At 43.4% G+C, this 17,187-nt stretch overlaps 1 protein-coding gene across 4 annotated transcripts in view; it reads right to left on the minus strand.

The window, feature by feature from the left end:
- The window catches only part of LOC128686424 (inositol polyphosphate-4-phosphatase type I A), a 405,235-nt gene that overhangs the window by 198,242 nt on the left and 189,806 nt on the right, over positions 1-17,187 (minus strand). For 3 of the 4 annotated variants that reach the window (XM_053773341.2, XM_053773340.2, XM_053773339.2), the window contains exons 4-5: positions 10,135-10,196; positions 9,494-9,631 (exon numbers count right to left, since the gene is read on the minus strand). In XM_053773341.2, the coding sequence (XP_053629316.2) occupies positions 9,494-9,631; positions 10,135-10,196 (200 nt within the window). Of the gene's footprint in view, positions 1-9,493; positions 9,632-10,130; positions 10,197-17,187 lie in introns of those variants that run through there. The other variant, XM_070085792.1, reaches the window with a different exon arrangement.

Consider the following 17,187-nt stretch of genomic DNA (forward strand, 5'->3'; position numbering starts at 1 on the left):
AGCACTGTGTGTGCAGTGTTCAGTGGAGTACTGTGTGTGCAGTGTTCAGTGGAGTACTGTGTGTGCAGTGTTCAGTGGAGTACTGTGTGTGCAGTGTTCAGTGGAGTACTGTGTGTGCAGTGTTCAGTGGAGTACTGTGTGTGCAGTGTTCAGTGGAGTACTGTGTGTGCAGTGTTCAGTGGAGTACTGTGTGTGCAGTGTTCATTGGAGCAGTGTGTGTGCAGTGTTCATTGGAGTACTGTGTGTGCAGTGTTCAGTGGAGTACTGTGTGTGCAGTGTTCATTGGAGCACTATGCAGTGTTCACTGGAGCACTGCATGTCTGGAGCTTTCAGTGGAGCAGATTATATGTTGCGTGTTCAGTATAGTAGTCTCCCTCGAATTAAAATAACTGAGACTCTTCTAGTCTCCCTGTCACTCATGATATTGAGAGTAGTCTCCCTGGTAGTCACAGTATTGACACTGTAGCAGTCTCCCTGGTAACTACAGTATTGACGCTGTAGTAGTCTCCCTGGTAGCTACAGTATTGACACTGTAGTAGTCTCTCTGGTAACTACAGTATTGATACTGTAGTAGTCTCCCTGGTAGCTACAGTATTGACACTGCAGTAGTGTCTCTGGTAACTACAGTATTGATACTGTAGTAGTCTCCCTGGTAGCTACAGTATTGACACTGCAGTAGTCTCCCTAGTAACTACAGTATTGACACTGTAGTAGTCTCCCTGGTAACTACAGTATTGACACTGTAGTAGTCTCCCTGGAAGTCACAGTAATGGCACAGTAGTAGTCTCCCTGGAAGCCACAGTTTTGAGACTGTGGTACTCTCCCTGGTAGCTACAGTACTGACACTGCAGTAGTCTCCCTGGTACCTACAGTACTGAGACTGTAGTAGTCTCCCTGGAAGCCACAGTATTGACACTGCAGTAGTCTCCCTGGTAGCTACAGTACTGAGACTGTAGTAGTCTCCCTGAAAGCCACAGTATTGACACTGCAGTAGTCTCCCTGGTAGCTGCAGTACTGAGACTGTAGCAGTCTCCCTGGAAGCCACAGTACTGACACTGCAGTAGTCTCCATGGAAGCCACAGTTTTGAGACTGTGGTACTCTCCCTGGTAGCTACAGTATTGACACTGTAGTAGTCTCCCTGGAAGCCAGAGTACTGACACTGTAGTCGTCTTCCTGGTAGCTACAGTTATGACACTGGTAGTCTCCCTGGAAGCCACAGTACTGACGCGGTAGTACTCTCCCTGGTAGCTACAGTAATGACACTGTAGTAGTCTCCCTTTTAACTACAGTACTGACACTAGTAGTCTCCCTATTAGCTACAGTACTGACACTGTAGTAGTCTCCCTGGTAGCTACAGTATTGCCACTGTAGTAGTCACCCTGGCTGCCACTGACAACCTTCCAGACCATTTGATACTGAGAGAATCAAGTAACGCAGTTACTAGTGATGTGTTGAGAGGAACAACGTAGGGGAATACATAGTGTGGCACATTAAAGGTAGCAGGTGGACCATGAAGGTAGCAAGTGAACCATGAAGGGAGCAAGTAAACCATGAAGGCAGCAAGTGAACCATGAAGGCAGCAAGTGAACTATGAAGGCAGTAGGTGGACCATGGAGGGAGCAGGTGGACCATGAAGGCAGCAGGTGGACTAAGAAGGCAGCAGGTGGACCATGAAGACAGCAAGTGGACCATAGAGAGAGCAGGTGGACCATAGAGAGAACAGGTGAACCATGGAGGGAACAGGTGGATCATGAAGGGAGCAGGTCAACGGTGACGTGTGCTGAGTATGTTCCATTTATTCGACGTCCATCACACACCCAGTGGCATGACTTCTCGACCAACTAACTGGCAATTCTGAGTATAGCAGTTATGGGGTCCCACTGCTGTATTAATTATCCAGTTCAACCAATAAGGCCGGCTCTTCAGTCAAGGTGATTTCACACCTGCCTGCCTGTCTGTCTGTCTGTGCCTGTCTGTCTGTGTCTGTCTGTCTAGCAGGGTCGGCAACCTACGGCCCGCGGGCCGGATCCAGCCAACGGGGCCATAGCTCAAATGTTAAATATATGTCCAAGTGTAGTATGCTGAAGGTACACTCTCTCGCATACACTGGACCCGTCCACTCCTGCTGCTCCTCTGAGAGGCTCTTTGCTTTGTCTTGTCACTACATTGCTAACTTAATTATGTAAATATTGTACATAGTGGTGAAGGAATATGGGTAAAGAAACGCTGCCCCTTCTGTGTTCATCTTTTGCTGTTCGCTATACTGCTAACTTTGGTTAGGACCAGGTGGAGAAGGCCTGCCCTTTGACCCCACCTCCGTTCCTCTCTTATAGATCTTAGCCCGACTTTTCCTACGAAAACTCTCCTTTTCTTTATTTCCTCTCCCTCTCCCCCCCCCCATTCTCTCTACATCTCTCTCGCTCTTACTTTACTTCCCCTCACACCCCTTTCCTCATCTACCCCACCCCTCAAGGGAGGATCCTTAGCGCTGGTGAGGGGCTCTTGATTTAGGGAATTGAATCTGTGCTCCAGTTCCCTGAATTGAGCCTGAATACCTTCCATCATCTCCACAGGCGCTGTATAATCCGTACGGGTTTAGAGTTCCCTCATGATTATAACAATAAGCACCTACCTCATACACCTTACCTTCACCTACCGCCCACACCCTTCACCTCCCTCCCACTCCATTCCCTCACTTCTCCCACACACTAAAACGCATCTGGCTGTCCAATGCATACACATCATTTTCTGTCTCTTCGCCCCAGGAAACGAAATTTTCCTGCTGAATAATTTTGGCTCCAGAGGAAATGTGGAACACAAAAAAAGGGCAAATACAGAAGCGGGACAAGTGGTACAGTGGTACACAGCAATGGGACAAACCAAGCCAGTCGGACACACAACAGGATGTATCATACAGCAGACAAGTGTACAACCAATACTAGAGGTGGTACTACGTTACAAGGATTACTAGCAAAACACGCACTAATCCTCCCAAAATCCCAAAGGGTAAATTTTCCTTCCTATTTGTAAATATTCACGTTTCGAAATCAAACGAAAATTACAAAGTTAGCTTTGTAAATAAGTGGGCTCCTCACAGCAGGAGCAAATGCTATGTCTGAAACATACAAAAGATCATTTGGAAGGCGAGATGTGGAAAAAAAATTACAATATTTATAGACGTGACAGTAAATAGGTCACAGGAAGAAATAGGACTATGCAAAAGACACCTTTTGTTACACAGAAAATAGGAATCTAGTAATAATTATCATATACAAACCCGTCAACGGTTTATATACGTCACGGTTCAGACAAGGAAGACAGAGACCTCTTGAAAGCCTTCAAAACCCAACACCAAATGTTATCCTCTTCGGAGATTTCAACCTCCCAAATATGAAATGAAAAAAAATGTAAATCACATCGTTGTACCAGCAACAGCTCCTGGAGGCTCACTAGCTCAACAGGTACATACCAGAGAACTAGCTCAACAGGTACATACCAGAGAACTAGCTCAACAGGTACATACCAGAGAACTAGCTCAACAGGTACATACCAGAGAACTAGCTCAACAGGTACATACCAGAGAACCAATGAGGCTATCTGAAAACTTTGCTTTGAACCAACAGAAAACAGAACCCACTGGAAATGAATATACACTTGATTAATTTTCACGAATCAGAAACTTAATAATCACAAATACAATATACTCTGATCACATCATCATAAAAGTACAAACGAGGATAAACTTGGTGGTAGAAAACCCCATTAGTAGTGTATGAGATGGGATCCTCAATAAATTTAACTTCAACAATCAAAGAATTAACTGGAACAAAACTAAGCAAGCACTATCAGACATACCCTGGGAAACAATCAACAACACGATACAGCCCTACACCCTCAAGTCCTTGGAAAGATTGAACACACAAATATTGTTAGTATTAAATAAGAATCATTGAGAAAACTAAAAGATTAAATGTAGAGAGAAAGCGTATACAAATGTAAAGAATAAAAAAGATTATCATTCATGTGCCAATTTCAACCTCACAGCCACTCCTTCAAACCCACTATTTTCAACCTCACAGCCACTCCTTCAAACCCACTATTTTCAACCTCACAGCCACTCCTTCAAACCCACTATTTTCAACCTCACAGCCACTCCTTCAAACCCACTATTTTCAACCTCACAGCCACTCCTTCAAACCCACTATTTTCAACCTCACAGCCACTCCTTCAAACCCACTATTTTCAACCTCACAGCCACTCCTTCAAACCCACTATTTTCAACCTCACAGCCACTCCTTCAAACCCACTATTTTCAACCTCACAGCCACTCCTTCAAACCCACTATTTTCAACCTCACAGCCACTCCTTCAAACCCACTATTTTTAACCTCACAGCCACTCCTTCAAACCCACTATTTTCAACTTCACAGCCACTCCTTCAAACCCACTATTTTCAACCTCACAGCCACTCCTTCAAACCCACTATTTTCAACCTCACAGCCACTCCTTCAAACCCACTATTTTCAACCTCACAGCCACTCCTTCAAACCCACTATTTTCAACCTCACAGCCACTCTTTCAAACCCACTATTTTCAACCTCACAGCCACTCCTCCAAACCCACTATTTTCAACCTCACAGCCACTCTTTTAAACCCACTATTTTCAACCTCACAGCCACTCCTTCAAACCCACTATTTTCAACCTCACAGCCACTCCTTCAAACCCACTATTTTCAACCTCACAGCCACTCTTTCAAACCCACTATTTTCAACCTCACAGCCACTCCTCCAAACCCACTATTTTCAACCTCACAGCCACTCCTTCAAACCCACTATTTTCAACCTCACAGCCACTCCTCCAAACCCACTATTTTCAACCTCACAACCACTCCTTCAAACCCACTATTTTCAACTTCACAGCCACTCCATTATTTCCCACTACCGTCAACATTTACCACAAGTTCCTCATCCATCACTACCTCACTACACACCACCACAACCACCTAGAAGAATACATAAATAATCCTCACATAGGACAGAAAAGCTAACAGCGACGTTTAGGTCAGACTTTAATCATTTACAAAGTCACCACCCCCACTACTATAAACCACCACTTACCACCACCACCACTACTACTACTACTACTACTACTACTACTACTACACACCACCACTAACATATTTACATTCTCTAATTCTGTGTATCTCTTCCATTTTGTCACCTTAGTTTTCTCTGTTATCGTTAAGAATGCACAGAGCTAATACCTCTACTGACGATGAATACCTAAATGTTCACGAACTGTTGCCTGCAAGAGTTAAGTAAAATACTGTTGTACTTTACTGGGTACAAACTGACAAATCTACCTCTGCTACAACTTGACTAAAAAGCTTCAAGTACTGGTGACCGAGAGGTCTGAGTAGCTGAACCTGATAAGTCAGGTATTTCCAGGAGTGATTTTTGGGCCCAGGGCCTTTTATAAAACACACCTACACACACACACACACACACACACACACACACACACACACCTCAGAACAGCATTCCGACATCTTAATAAGGAATCGTTCAGGACCCTGTACACCGTGTACATTAGGCCCATATTGGAGTATGCGGCACCAGTTTGGAACCCACACCTAGCCAAGCACGTAAAGAAACTAGAGAAAGTGCAAAGGTTTGCAACAAGACTAGTCCCAAAGCTAAGAGGTATGTCCTACGAGGAGAGGTTAAGGGAAACCAACCTGACGACACTGGAGGACAGGAGAGATAGGGGGGACATGATAACGACATACAAAATACTGAGAGGAATTGACAAGGTGGCCAAAGACAGGATGTTCCAGAGATGGGACACAGCAACAAGGGGTCACAGTTGGAAGTTGAAGACACAGATGAATCACAAGGATGTTCGAATCGAATCGAAGACGACGACGAGAGCTGTCGTGAGATGGGAAGGAAGAAGGATAATGAAGGATGGAAATAACTGGAAAAGGATGGGAAGGAGGGGAAGAGGAGGAATCAAGGCAAGTGGCCCAACCACTTTGGGACATGTGGTACCGAAGTACTAGAGGCGTAGATGGAGAGGCTTGAATGATGTCGTTACTTGGCTCTCTAGGAGAGGATGGCGAAGGCAGCGGCAGGAGCTGAGAGTGTCAGTAGGCAGCAAGCAGGATGAGTTAGTTATTCTCTTGATCCGGTTGTCAATGCTTTGAATTCTGTTCTAGAGAGTTGTCACACATGGGAGAGCTGTAGAAGAGTTCGTTGGTTTGGAGTTGGTGGATTATCTGGTTGACGGTAGGGAATGGCTTTTCATCGGTGGTGTACGTTGCAGTGTTGTCTTGGAGATGTTGGATGAGTTCTAGGCGAGTCATTGGGCTGGGGTATTGTATCGTGGTGAAGAACATGAGTCCTTTGTGTTTAACCCATAGTGTTCCAGGTAATCGACGTGAGTGAGGTCGAGAAGGCGGTGATGGAGTTGAGGAAGGTGGTGTTGATGGCGGAGGTAGGGTGTTGAGTGGTGTTAAAGGTGGAATTGAAGATTCGTTGTCATCTTCAATAGACGAATAGGAATATGTTTCTGGTGGCAAGGCTTCTGAATGGTTGGATTCAGTGAGGTGTGGTGGCGGTGGAGGCTTCTCATTGGACGGTGTTGGAGTGACGTCACTAGTTGGTGGTGGTGATGGAGCTTCTGCAGCAGAGGTGGTGATTAATGTAAATGATGGCTTGTTATTTAATGCAAATAACTCGTTGATGGTAGAGTTAAAGGATCCAGATACAGCCATGTTCTGCATGTGAGCGTATAGTAGACAATAGTGGATCACGTCACATGTTGGAGGAGTGATGGTGGTGGTGGTGGTGGTGGAGGCGGGCTGAGTAGATGCTTGAAGTAATTTTATAGTGTCTGCTTGTAACTTTGCAACTGCGGCATACGTTGGTGTGTTGTTAGTAGATTTTTTCTTTGCTGCATCTTGTGCTTTCTTCATAATATCCTTTCTTGTAGGACATTTTACTGCCAGTGTATGGTGATCATTACTTTTGCAGTTTAAACACGCTGGTTGTGTTGATGCTTGAAGTAATTTTATAGTGTCTGCTTGTAACTTTGCAACTGCGGCATACGTTGGTGTGTTGTTAGTAGATTTTTTCTTTGCTGCATCTTGTGCTTTCTTCATAATATCCTTTCTTGTAGGACATTTTACTGCCAGTGTATGGTGATCATTACTTTTGCAGTTTAAACACGCTGGTTGTGTTGGAGCAGCAGCGGCGGTACAGGAAATGAAGGTGAGTCCCTCACTACCACATGTAGTGCAGAACTTCTTGTCTTTTACTGGACATGCTTTGGTGGTGTGAAGATAAGAATAGCAGTTCCAGCAATGTTGGATGTAGTGGTATCTCTCTGCTTTTATGTAGGTGGGACTGATGTAGTAGTAGTAAACAGCAAGACCTTCGTTCAGAGCAGTGGCAGCCATGTTTACGTCGGTAAAGGTGACCTTGAGCATAGACGATGCATTCGGGATTTTGGTAATACTGTCAACAGTAGCACAAGTATTTTGAGTTTCAATAGATGACTCGAGTTCAGCAAATGGTCGAGAAGTCAGAATCTTGTCCAGTTTTTTCGGGAATACTGATTTCTCTGCCCTGAGGGCAGGAGAAGATGTAACAGTAAACCCTTTAGCAGTAAGAGTAGTGGTGGCTTCTGTAGTGAGTAACTTCTCTGCATCAGCATCATCTTGACACACAATAATGAATGCTTCTTTGAGTGACAGAATAGCGTTGAATTTCACATGCAATGTTCCCTGCTCAACAGTTGCAAGAGCAAGCTTCGTTGAATCATCAACGGTACCACTGTTTGGCTTGATCTTTACACGATTTGCGTAGCTCATCGTGCAAGTCAAGGTGAAGACAACGCTGGTAAAGGTTCCCCTCCCCAACGGGGATCGTAGGGAGACTCGTGTGTCGTATTTTCTACTTCTGTAAGGCTCAGCAACACTCACAGGGATGTTAGGAAGTATTTCTTCAGCCACAGAGTAGACAGGAAGTGGAATAGTTTGGGAAGCGATGTAGTGGAGGCAGGATCCATACATAGCTTTAAGCAGAGGTATGATAAAGCTCACGGTTCAGGGAGAGTGACCTAGTAGCGACCAGTGAAGAGGCGGGGCCAGGAGCTTGGACTCGACCCTGGAACCTCAACTAGGTGAGTACACAAACGTCATAAATATGAATGCCTATAAGTACACTTTTGGCAGACTATTTGCCTGACAGTTTCGAGAAGTGTCATGGCAACATTTGAATGGAAAACGGTACCCCGTGACAAATTGCTCAAGACAAAGAACTGGTTAAATTATTGTGATTTTTTCCACACTGGAGACTTAACTATACTTCAGCCCTATTGAGAACGTTTGGAAATTTATTAAAGTAGGTTTGGTGGCATGGACGTGACCTCGAACCCCAAAATCTCGAGTGCCATTAAGCTGATGTGGGAGGGTACCGACTTTTTTATCCTCCATAAGACAACATTATCAGTGCCTAGGAGACTTAAGGAGTGCATCAAGACGACGGGTAATCCTAGAAAATACTAGGAACATGTATATTTAAAACTATGTTATGGTGAGCAGCCTCGTTTATGTGCTGTTTATGCGCTTACATATTTATGACGCCTGCTGTGTTATACATGTGTGCGTGCGTGTTATTAGGTAACATTATACATGTTGCCCATGTTACGCAGTTTATGTGCGCCTCTGGTAATGTGTTATGTATGTTTACTTAAATATCTTTCTTTTCTAAGCAATATTTACAGCTACTCGGCTCACACCCTATATTGCCTTTCATGTTTTTCCCTCTCCACTGTGTACAAGCATGAATGCATTTGGGATGAACTTTAGCAGCCACTTGTTTCACCATCCCTCTACCGTGTCCAGGTTCACCATTAGCTTGTCTGTATTTCCATCTGTTCCAAGTTTTATCTCAGTTTACTTCACCAGAAGAGGAAAACCATCATCAGATGAATGAATTTAGGAGAGGTGTAAAGCATGAGATGAGGGAACGGGTCGAGGAGGACCCGGAAAAACTCTCTTAGATGAAGGAGCAAGAGAGAAGGAAAAAAAAAAGAGAAGACAAGTAGAAAGCTACATTATGTTGGAACACATCAATGCTCTTCAAGGGTATTAAGTGTACAAAGGACAGCATGAAGAGCAAGAGGGAACAAAAGGGAGGAAACGAAGCAGCGCAAGGTTGTGAAACGCAGGAGAATATGAGAGAAATGTTGGGTTGAAGGAAGGATAGTGATGGTGTGGAAGGGAAGGTGATGATGGTGTGGAAGGGAAGGTGATGAGGGCGTGGAAGGGAGGGTGACGAGGGCGTGGAAGGGAGGGTGACGAGGGCGTGGAAGGGAGGGTGACGAGGGCGTGGAAGGGAGGGTGATGAGGGCGTGGAAGGCAACTGACGTCCATGGACGACAGTTGCCGGGTAGATAGGGAGAGTCTTGCGGGTGAAGAGTACCTACCTTCTGACCTCCTGAAGAAGCCGTCGTGGCGTTCCCTTAGAAGGAGGACACCCTCCTTGTCGAACTGGTGGGACGGGTGTGCGGCCAGGGAAGCCAACTCGCACTTGTTGAACCGCATCCCGCCGCCACGCCACACCTCTGCAACCAAACACAACCATTATACATCTTACTTCTGTACCTTAATTCAAAACATATACATGTGTTTACTTGCAACACACGTTATACCGGGGAAGGAAGGAAAGGAAGAGATAGTTGTGTCGCCTGAGCGGTTAGTTTACTGTGCACACACAGCTCATCCTGTGAGCTGTACACAAACAGGATTAGAGGTCACAATGGGTCTTTGTCAGACCCCACTGAGCACTGTTACATCACTAGAAATACTAGACATTTCATATTTTACAATTATTTCATATGGGGAGTGAGATTGTTCTTACCCTCTCAACAGAGCACTGAATAACACTTAATACTCTTAATACATTTTATATAGCTAATCTATTAAATAGGAATAATTAATCACTGCATATTTATAGCAGCTAATGTTCTGAGAATGAGAAATAAACACTATAATTATTTATTACACTAATGATGAAAATATGGGAATATACAAATAAATGACAAAAATATAAATGACAGTTACAAACTTCTCTTAGTAGACCATCGAAGCTGAGTCCTGTGTGCCAGACTATCACCTGACTCTCTCTTCCTGAGACAGAAGAAACAAAAAATCCTTGTTTATTACTTTCCCTACATTCCGTCTATTAAGAAATAACTAAAGATTATGAAAACCTTCAAGTTGCCTAAATTCTTAGGATATATTATGCCAAAACTCCTGAACATACAAAAGCTAAATTATATTATCATTTCTATGTAATAATGACATACCATTTTCTTAACCCTTAAACTGTCCAAACGTAGATCTACGTTTTTTTAACATTTGAAAGTATGTAAAAAAATGTAGATTTTTTTTACATTTGAACGTGTAAAAAAAACTTTTATCTACATTTTTTTTGTTATACTTGAAAACATGTAAAAAAAAGCGTAGATCTACTTTTGGAGCACTACGGATTTGAACGTCGATCTGTTTGGACAGTTTAAGGGTTAAAATACAATAAAAAAAACTTAAGTTCCGAATTTCTGACAATTTAGTTTTACCTAGATAGGCCTAGACATGGCCAATCCAAGGTCAAGCCATATTGTTTCTCAGCACCGTCTCTTCTCTCAGAGTTCTCTTGAATCAAAGTCCCAGGACCTACTTTGCTCACGTGTGTTTTTAAACCACCTGTCGAATCCAGTGCCAAGGTTTATACCATTTACTCTCTCATTTTCAATCATCGGTAAACCTCAGTAAATTCAAGAATGGAGAAACACTGCAGAAGGTCTACTGGCCCATACAAGGCACGTCCTTATCAAAACCACCCCTTCCCAAAGCTACCCAAGAATTTACTCCCTCTCCCCTGCATAGGGAGCGTCTCTCTCTCTAGTATACATCTCTTCTTTTTGTCTTAAAGGAATGTGCATTGAGCATACGTCGAGTACTACAGAGTTAACTCTTTCTAGGCAAAGGTTCGGATCCGTGTTGTTTAGGATATATTCTCAGCTTCTTTCATTGAAGATATGGTTGATTTGATCCCACTCAATGTTTTTGTTATTGAAGTTGAATTTGGTGAAGACATCTTCATAAGTGACCACCTTATGCTGGTCAGGATCCCTGCACATACATATTTGTACTTCTGTTATGTTATGATCTGAGTCTATTGTCTTTGATACTGTTATATTTCGTACCCGGTCATCATTATTAGTGGTGCTGAGGTCAACTGTATTTTCCAGTCTTGCTAGCTCTTATTGCTGGCTTAAGGTGAAATTATTGAAAAGATTTAATAGCTTTTGTGTGAATTTTCATCTGAGCTGCCTCCTGGGGTTATCTCTGCTAAAACATTATTTGCTACATTCCTCTACTTTAGAAGTCTTTCTTTGAAATCACGTAACAGGACGATGTCTGGAGCAGGAGTTGGGAGATTTTACAGACAGTAGTCAATTTTCAAAAGCTGTTCTTTGAACTGTTGGGAAGTTGCACCAGGTGGCTTGTATACAACCACAGTAACAAGGTCATGGTTTTCAATCTTTACTACCAAAATGTCAACTACATCATCTGAGGTGTTTAGTAATTCCGAGCAAATGAGTGACTGACATACAGGCCAACACTCCCCCCCCCCTTGTTGCCTGTTTATTCTTTCGCATCTGAAGAAGTTATAGCCTGGGATCCATATTTCGTTGTGAAAGTGATCCTTTATGTGGGTCTCTGTGAAAGCTGCAACCATTGCATTTGATTCTGTGAACAGTCCACTTACGAAAGGTATTTTGTTTGTCGATGGCTTTAGACCCTGTATATTTGCAAACACAATGTTGTCGTATTGATGGTGTGTAGGGATGGTTTTATTTGGTGGCACTAATATCTGTTGTTCTGGAGTAGAGGCCACTGACTGTGCCTCCACCCCAGTAATAATCCAAGGTGGTGTAATATTTCTGGAATTTTTTGTCATTTCTTTTAATGTCAAGAGTGGTGTCAGGATTGGTAGTGGTAATGTCAGGAGTGGTGGTGGTAGTAGTGTCAAGAGTGGTGGTGGTGATGGTAGTGTCAGGAGTGGTGATGGTGATGGTAGTGTCAGGAGTGGTGGTGGTGATGGTAGTGTCAGGAGTGGTGATGGTAGTGTCAGGAGTGGTGATGGTAGTGTCAGGAGTGGTGGTGGTGATGGTAGTGTCAGGAGTGGTGATGGTGTCAGCATAGCTGCTGATCCTCCTTTACATGTGTTGTATGCATAGATTAGCTGAGTATTATAGCACCATCCATGTGCTTTATATAGAAGATCCCTAGGCCTGTGACTGTACGACGTCACGGGATACAGCATGAGTGAGAGGCGCTGCCTCGTCCTCACTCCACGCTTAGACCTAGAGCAAGGCAGTAACACGGCAGGCCTGGGCTCCATCCCTTATCACAGTCTGACGATACATATCGTTACCATCCAACAAGTGAGTTTACCTTATCCATCATATCTCCTTCCGAACCCCCACGACAAATTGGTGCCAGCGAAGGGCCTGTAATTCTGACGATTACAGCGATTTCTGGAGATAAATTTCTACTGAGCCGGTCGCCATCTTGTGACTAGGCCTGCCGAGAAGGGTAACGCTCGACCTAGCCAGCCAGCTACCCCAAGCAAGTGTCTACCAGCCTCTACATTATTCACTGGTTAGTCTCTTTGTATTAGTGTTTATCTGCTTATTTGCATCACTCCCGAGGGGTTGACCCGAGTTTGCAAAGTAAGCCAAATCAGCACAACAGTCTGTGGTGGGGGAGTCAGCCAGCCTAGCCTTACACCATTCCAGCCTTGCCTGCCAAGCCAGCTTTCCACCCCTGCTGTGCTCATCATTAGAAGTTATCAAGCCATTCTGTGTGAAGGGTTAAGCCAAGCCAGCCAGCAACTAACCCAGGTGACTAACCGAGGTGACTAACCCAGTACTCAAGCAAACCACGTGGGTACAGTCTTCCTCATCGCTTTGTGCTTCAAGCTCCAAGCCATTCTGAGTGCTTTTTCATCCCTGTGGTGTTGTGGTATTTCGTGGGTTTGTTTTAAGCCAGTCCGGCTTAGAATATTTTCGCGCCTAAGTGAGGGTGTCTCCAGTGAGGCTTACACCGTTCATCCCATAGGCCCAGTCACCACGCGGTCTCGCCACCGCCCTGCCTCAGCCTGCCTCAGCCGCCTCACTCACTACCACTGTTTTTACCCTTATTACAGGTTCTAGCACTATATTTTAAGGACCACATAGGGGGTCAAGAGCTAGAGTGTGTTCTTTCGTCAATGGCGCCATCGTTAAAAGCCTCCTGTGTGGGTCCATCGTCGATTTAAGAGCAAAATTCTACAATCACGTGGAGAGTAGCAGCGAGCCAGCCACTACCATCCTTGACCACCCACCTCATTCAACACGTCGCTACAGTGTTAACGAATATTTATTTTTCATAGAGACATTTGCGAGTGTTGAGACATTTCTTTTTCGTGTTTCCAGTGATTTCTTAGTGACATTCAGTAACTCTTGATTAGACTCAGTGTTTATTATATACTGTTTGCAATATTTTTTTTTTCTCTTTTTAATTCAGTGTTAATTTTCGTGCATAATTTCATGTCTGTTGTGTTGTGTTCTTTTTTTTTTATATACTTGAAGTACCTTAGTGTTTTTTCCTTGTTGTGTGCAACACATATAAGCAGTATAGAATTTGTGTTAAATTTCACAATTACCTTGTGTTCACAGTATTACAGTGAAGTAATTCAGCAATTTATTACCTTGTATTCTGCATCACAACTCAGTGTTGTCTGTTATATTTTTCTCACAGAATTCATGTATTCTTTTGCCATTTTATTTTCCTCTGTGTGTTGAACATTCTTGTGTTCATATTCTTTTCATTTAGCCAGTGTCTAATTTGTCTTATTTCCACAGACAATAGTGCCATTGTTTTGTTCAAGCAAGACAATTATTTTACAAATTTTTCACACATCAAGTTTCATTGCAAGAAAATTCTAGTATTGTGTTTATATTGATGTGTTGTGTTCTGCATCACTAAGTGTTCAAACCTTTTTTGTTCTGTCTTTTTGCATCTATTATTTTTATATTTCATTGAACAAATTCACTCTTAGTGCAATTTTTAAGTTCTTCTTTTAAAGTAAATCATTCTTTGTTCAGTCAGTGTTGCTTAAGCTGCAGTTAAGAGTTAAAGTGCTCACTCAGTTCATTCCTTGATATACTTTCTTTTCTTGTAAACTGCACTTTCTTGTGTGTGTATTTTTTTTATCATTGCTACATTGACTCATTTTACAATAATTCTTGTGCAAACATTGTGTTGCCATTTAAAATTTTTCTTGCAGAAATTTTATGTAGTGTTGTGCAGTACTTTTGATTAGCAATTGTTATTTGCAGTATTGCTACAGTTTATTTCAGTGCAGTTTCATATGCTCTTTTCTGTGCATAATATTTTATTCCTTGTGTGCCATTTTATTTTATTTTTAGTGAATTGCTTTCCCAGTTTGTTTTAATTTTGCACAAGCTTTATTGAGCCCATTTTAACATTTTTGATTGATTCATCATTTTATTGTTGTATTTCCCTATTGCATTGAGAGTAAAGACAACTCACTGTGCCATTAACTCATTTTAAAGTAAAGTTGAGCAAATTAGATTTGAGTAAAGTACAAGTTCTCTTGATTTTCAAAGTGTTGCTTATTCAGTTGAGTATTTCCTTTTGTGAGTGTGAGTTCTCCTTGCTACAGTGCGACTTATTTTTTTTTAAATAAGTAATTTCTTCTCATTTAAGCTTATTGTGTCATTCTCTCTATTTTTCTTGCCTTTATGTCCTTGAGTAAGTTCTCTGAGAAGATGTCCCAGTCACTTTTGAATATTCACTTAGTGTATCATGCCAGTCAAAGTCAATATGAATCAGTCCACAGTACCAGTATTCCCTTACTGACAAAGACAATACCTAGCCCCTGAGCAATGTGTTTGTTCTCACAGCTTGTATCTGAGATTTGTTAAAGTGCTGTGAAACGTGAAGTTCAGATTAAGTTCCTATAGATCCGTGAATTACTTATTAATGTAGCCGAGTGGTCAGGCACTAGTAATACTGTCACTCCTGTCTGGAATCCAGCCACAATATCGTGCATGCAGGATAGTGTACAGTTACTTTGGGTTTCAGAGGAACCTCAGACAACCCTGGGCGCTGAGACTACTATCCTTGTGATGGCGACTTGTTCAAGTACTTGTTCCTTCCCAGGGGACGCTTTGAGAAGAACTTTACTTGCAACGAGCCATGCCATCTCTTGCTGATGCCACAAGCCATTGCAGAAAGACGTCTCTGTGGCTAGTGTACTCACTTGAGTGTTGTTGTTGTCCCTTGTGTTCCAGATTGTGATCCCATCCTAGTTGACAGTAATTCATGCAATGTAAGAAGTTGTTTCTCGAGTAACCTCCACATGTTGTTAACGTTTGTAAGTGTAGTCTCCTTATAGTTGATACCTCGTGTCACTGTGTGTGACTCAGATTGAATATCAATACTGTTGACCGGAATTTTTTGTTCCATTTCCCTCCTATTTAAAGGAAATTTGACCGTAAGTCGCCCCCCACCAAAACCTTTTTTAATTTCCCTTTTAATATTTTTTCCCTTTTCCTGAGACTGAAAACTCTCGAATCAAATTTTTTCGCTCCATTTTACAAATTTTTTCAAAAAGGGTTCAAAAACCTTCCTTAAAGGAAATCTGGAAAACCCTTTTGGTAACCAACCCCTTAATTCAAACTAGAATTTTTATTTATAAAACCCGCCCCCCGAAACCCCCTGCCTTTCCCTAATAACATTATAGTTATGAGGGGAAAAATCCTTAACATTTCCCCCTTTTTCCAAGGCCCAAAATTCTTTTTTCCCCCACAGATTTTGACCCTTACTAAATAAATTTAAGTTTCCTCCCTTCTTTTTAGAATCCACCTTTTAAAGTATCCCAAAGGGAAACATTACCTCCTCCTACTCCTTTCCCTTAACCCGAAACAATCTTTTTTCCCCCTAACTGCCCAGAACCACCTGCCTGTTCAGCCTATAGCATAGTAGTGTATGTCGAGACGACATACGTAACATGGCCGAGCTGTCAGCATAGTTGCTGATCCTCCTTTACATGTGTTGTATGCATAGATTAGCTGAGTATTATAGTACCATCCATGTGCTTTATATAGAAGATCCCTAGGCCTGTGACTGTATGACGTCACGGGATACAGCATGAGTGAGAGGCGCTGCCTCGTCCTCACTTCACGCTTAGACCTAGAGCAAGGCAGTAACACGGCAGGCCTGGGCTCCATCCCTTACCACAGTCTGACAATACATATCGTTACCATCCAACAAGTGAGTTTACCTTATCCATCACATCTCCTTCCGAACCCCCACGACAATGGTAGTGTCAGGAGTGGTGGTGGTGATGGTAGTGTCAGGAGTGGTGGTGGTGATGGTAGTGTCAGGAGTGGTGGTGGTGATGGTAGTGTCAGGAGTGGTGGTGGTGGTGATGGTAGTGTCAGGAGTGGTGGTGGTAGTGTCAGGAGTGGTGATGGTAGTGTCAGGAGTGGTGATGGTAGTGTCAGGAGTGGTGGTGATGGTAGTGCCAGGAGTTGTGGTGGTGGTAGTGTCAGGAGTGGTGGTGGTGGTAGTGTCAGGATTGGTGGTGGTGGTAGTGTCAGGAGAGGTGGTGATGGTGGTGTCAGGACTGGTGGTGGTGGTAGTGTCAGGAGTAGTGGTGGTGGTAGTGTCAGGAGTGGTGGTGGTGGTAGTGTCAGGAGTGGTGGCGGTGGTAGTGTCAGGAGTGGTGGTGGTGGTAGTGTCAGGATTGGTGGTGGTGGTAGTGTCAGGAGTGGTGGTGGTGGTAGTGTCAGGATTGGTGGTGGTGGTAGTGTCAGGAGTGGTGGTGGTGGTAGTGTCAGGAGTGGTGGCGGTGGTAGTGTCAGGAGTGGTGGTGGTGGTAGTGTCAGGAGTGGTGGTGGTGGTAGTGTCAGGAGTGGTGGTGGTGGTAGTGTCAGGAGTGGTGGCGGTGGTAGTGTCAGGAGTGGTGGTGGTGGTAGTGTCAGGAGTGGTGGTGGTGGTAGTGTCAGGAGTGGTGGCGGTGGTAGTGTCAGGAGTGGTG

This window comes from Cherax quadricarinatus, chromosome 17, assembly GCF_038502225.1.
Source record: "Cherax quadricarinatus isolate ZL_2023a chromosome 17, ASM3850222v1, whole genome shotgun sequence".
In the NCBI taxonomy this organism is placed as follows: domain Eukaryota; kingdom Metazoa; phylum Arthropoda; class Malacostraca; order Decapoda; family Parastacidae; genus Cherax; species Cherax quadricarinatus.